This window comes from Borostomias antarcticus, assembly GCF_949987555.1.
Source record: "Borostomias antarcticus genome assembly, chromosome: 14".
NCBI lineage: Eukaryota > Metazoa > Chordata > Actinopteri > Stomiiformes > Stomiidae > Borostomias > Borostomias antarcticus.
Genome location: NC_140247.1, coordinates 18,476,848 through 18,481,103, shown reverse-complemented (window position 1 = coordinate 18,481,103; position 4,256 = coordinate 18,476,848). Strand labels below are relative to the sequence as shown.

Sequence of the window (4,256 nt, the reverse complement as noted above, 5' to 3'; positions counted from 1 at the left end):
ACGTGTGAACGTTTTCAAACGTGTCAAATTGGGAGAGTGGGATGTGATACCATGTTATGTCCACATGATGGTGCTGGGAATTTGGTGGAGAGTGAAGACAACGGGAATGGAGAAGCTTTCGGGAAGGGAATCTGATTGTATATCCTTTCATATTCAATGGCCATTGCAATGCAATATATGGTATTAGTATTGATTTATGTGTTTTTATGTAGGTAATATGACACTTAAAATGTGTTGATTGCAGTGTAAACGTCCTGCCTTTTTTATAACCCAAAATATTGCCTATGTGTAAGCCAGTGGTCAGGAGCCTTTACTATCAAAAGAGACATTTTTGGTCAAAAAATAAATACAAAATCTGACTGGAGCCGCAAAACATATTTGAGAATGTTTCCCCTGGATCTTTCAAGATTGGTGGTAGGCACCTGTGGTAGGGCTGGTGGGGACATTAGGGGGGGGGGGGCTGGCAGGTCATCCCCCAGGACATTTTGAGGGTCAAACAAGTCATTTCCTGCATTCAGGTGATATTTTTATGCACCAATTTATGCTGAATTAAATATATTTATTAATAATAAATTTATTTAGTTATTCATTTCCATATCATTTTTGTCAAGTCCAGGGAGCCACCGGAGAGGGGTTAAAGAGCTGCGTTCGGCCCCGGAGCCGCAGGCTGCAGACCCCTGGTGAAGGCTGAATAATGAATATGATGCTTATCTTCATCATGGGCTGCCATTATCATGCAATGTGCCAAATTCAACTTCCCCAACTCCTGTATCCAAGCAACGAGGATGGTAGGAAGTCATTGACAGGGATGCCTAATATCACTTAGAATGGAAAATCCCCAGCTTGAGAGAGGAGTTCTGAGCAGCCTGACCAATGGGACGGGGGGAAAAAAAGTAAAAATGCTCATCTTGGTAAGCGACCAATCAAAAGAGACAGGGGGGGTGTTGCCAAGTAAACACATAAAACAGGCGTGACAGGTGAGTGTTTTGACTTAGAGCAAGGGCAAAGACACTACAGGTAGCAGGTAGAGAGAGAGAGAAGAGAGAGACAGGTGGAGAAAAAACCAAGGGACAACAATACAAAGACTGAAGAAGCGAGGTTCTATTCCAGTTACCCGAGGATAGGAAAGGAGATCTCATTCAAACTTGAACAATCACTGTTAAAAGACATCGAGACGCCGAGGAAGGAGGCTCCCCTGGGAACGAGGAGGACCAAGGTTGAACCAAAGGCATTTCCAGGGGGAGAGAGCGCACTCCGATGATGACCTCGTTCGAGCCCCAGGGCCAGTCCCCTCCGCGCTGTGGACCCCAGTTCCCCAGTCTGGGTCAGGAACCCCCGGAGCTCAGCATGTACAGCGACTGCTACTACCCCCCTCCCTCTCTACCCAGCCCCCAGCGAACCACCCCGTCCACCTACGACCTGGGCGACTACGCTGCCTCCACGCCCAACCCCTACCTGTGGTTCAACGGCTCTGGCATCAACGCGCCCCCTTACCTGGCCACCACCGGGCCCCCGGGGAACCCCGGGCCCCCCTTTGTCCCCCAGCACTACGGCATGCAGAGGCCCTACCTGGGGTCCGGGGGCGGCGGGGGTCCCGGCGGGGAGCTGAGCTGGTTCTCCTTGCCCTCCCAGGAGGACCTGATGAAACTGGTCCGGCCCCCCTACTCCTACTCGGCGCTGATCGCCATGGCGATACATGGCGCCCCAGAGCGGCGTCTGACCCTGAGTCAGATCTACCAGTATGTGGCCGACAACTTCCCCTTCTACAACAAGAGCAAGGCCGGCTGGCAGAACTCCATACGGCACAACCTGTCCCTCAACGACTGCTTCAAGAAGGTCCCCCGAGATGAGGACGACCCAGGTACGATTCACACCCCTGACCCCTGAACCCACAGCTTACTGCTGTCTACTGTTGACCTTGAGGCACTCAAACACTGTATTAGAGAATTGTTTTTGTACATATATATATATATATATATGTATATATATATATATATATATAAATCAATCAATTAATCAATCAATCAATCAAAGCTTTATTTGTATAGCGCATTTCATACCCAGAGGCAACACAATGCGCTTTACAGAGAACAAGGGAGGTGGGCATACGACCCACCTCTACATACTCCAGAGGGAAGCAAAAAAACAGTATCACCCGGGGGCCAGATAAGTGAGCTGTAAAAATTCTTCCCTGACCCCTCTCAACAAGGCGATCGAGCAAGCTCCTGGAGTATGTTTGTCTACCAGATAAGAACATTTATAAAGCAATAAATAACATTAAATTACATTTTCAGAGTAAGAGAAGCTAATATATATATATATATATACAACTCTTGGTTTTCCTACTACTATTGCTCTCCTTATTTGATTGGGGGAATGTTGGCATTGCACTTACATGCTAACGTTAGTTTGTTATTTCATTGACAGCAGTCAATGAGTGTGTGATAGAGATGTTATTGTGTATATAAGCCTGACTCATCTCAGCCCCTCGTCCTCTCCTTGTCTCTCTTGTGCCAGGGAAGGGTAACTACTGGACACTGGACCCAAACTGTGAGAAGATGTTTGACAACGGAAACTTCCGGCGCAAGAGGAAGAGGAAGTCGGACACCCAGAGCGGCGGCGAGGGCGTGTCCGGAGGCCCGGACTCCGGCGACAATGAGAGGGGCAGCCCTAAACACCCCGGCAACCCCGCCATCGACATCTCGCCCACGCCGGAGAGAATCCCCTCCCCCTCCTCCTCTGGCCCCGCCCCCTGTCTGAGCAGCTTCCTGTCCGAGATGTCTGGAGTGACGACCGTGGGAGCCAATGAGGTCGGGGAAGACGTGCTAAACAGGCCTCTGTCCATTAACCTGTCTATGGACGGGCCCCAGAGGCCTACGCAGCCCGGGGCCTTCGGGAGTTACTCCCCCAGCCACGGGGCCCCAGAGTGGGCATCGCCACTGCCTCCTCCCCCTGCCCTGTCCTCCTCCCCCACACACTCCTCCCTGGGGTACAGCAGCCCCATCCTCAGTCAGTTCAACGGGCATTTCTACCCAGGGCTGGGCACAGCAGGGATCCTGTACCCCCGCGAGGGAACGGAGGTGTGAAGAGGAGGAGGAGAGAGAGAGAGAGAGAGAAGAGGAGGAGAGAGAGAGACAGGGCCTGGGCGGGACCAGAGATTTACCTCAGACTTTACCCCGCTCTGGGTTCTCTCAGGGGGGGAAAAGAAGGAAACTGTTTATAACACACACACACACACACACACACACACACACACACACACACACACACATACACCTACAAACACACACAGAACACACACATGCACACACACACACACACCGAGGCAAAGGATACATCATCACAACACACACACATGCGCACACACACACACAGTTGTAAGTTTGAGGTTTGCGCTGACGAGGTCGGGCAGTCTCAGCGGCGTGTGACTGTAACCCAGGAAGGGTCTGATTCCCACAGGAACCGCTGTGTCAGCCATGATGCTGCAGACACGCCCTTAAAATACCCCAGATCCCAGATCAGAGACTGATTAACAGATCACGGACCAGCTTTTTAATCTGATGAAGATAGCCTATCTAGTCAGATCGGACTCAGTAGCAGGTTCCAGATCAGATCTAGTGCTGATGTCAGGCTGTTCCAGACTGCTACTCCAACTGTCTGCTGTTCTGAGATCCTATCTCCCGTACAGCGAAATGAGGACCAGCAGTAGATCACATTACAGAGACCTACCAGTGTAGAGGATAGGCCTCATGCCTTCATAACACCAGGGGAGACAAGTCCAAATGTTCAGATGATGTCACAGCACAAGCGGTATGAAAACAAGCATTGTGTTTTCATACCCAGATAGCAAGCGGATGTGTAATGATTCTGGGCCATATATGGGCCGGAACTAAGCCACAAGGGCCAGATCTGGCCTGTATATGGCCCAGATCCGCTTGCTATCTGGGTAATCTTAACTCTGAGGTTCTGAATAACTGATGATTGGATTGCGAACAGTGAATATCTGTGTTTTATGATTGTGTGTATTGTCTGTTTATGTATTTATGCATTTTTATTAGCTCCTGTTTGTACTGTATGTATGTTTTAGATTTTAGATTGCATGGGTGCTGAAATGTGCACCCAACTTATGTGTCACTGTACAAGATGAAATGGGTTTAGAGTGTATGGAATATCTGATGTTTTTGATATGAATAAAAGAAATCATATCATCCCCCCTCTCTCTCTCTCTCTCTCTCTCTCTCTCTCTCTCTCCGTTT

At 49.5% G+C, this 4,256-nt stretch overlaps 1 protein-coding gene across 1 annotated transcript; it reads left to right on the top strand.

The window, feature by feature from the left end:
- Positions 1 to 1,257: 1,257 nt before the first annotated feature.
- On the top strand, positions 1,258 to 3,086 carry foxi3b (forkhead box I3b; the record flags this gene model as incomplete). Its single annotated transcript, XM_084448961.1, has 2 exons — positions 1,258 to 1,861; positions 2,518 to 3,086. The coding sequence occupies 2 exons, from the start codon at positions 1,258 to 1,260 to the stop codon at positions 3,084 to 3,086; spliced, it is 1,173 nt and encodes a 390-aa protein (XP_084305087.1).
- Between the last annotated feature and the right edge of the window lie 1,170 nt (positions 3,087 to 4,256).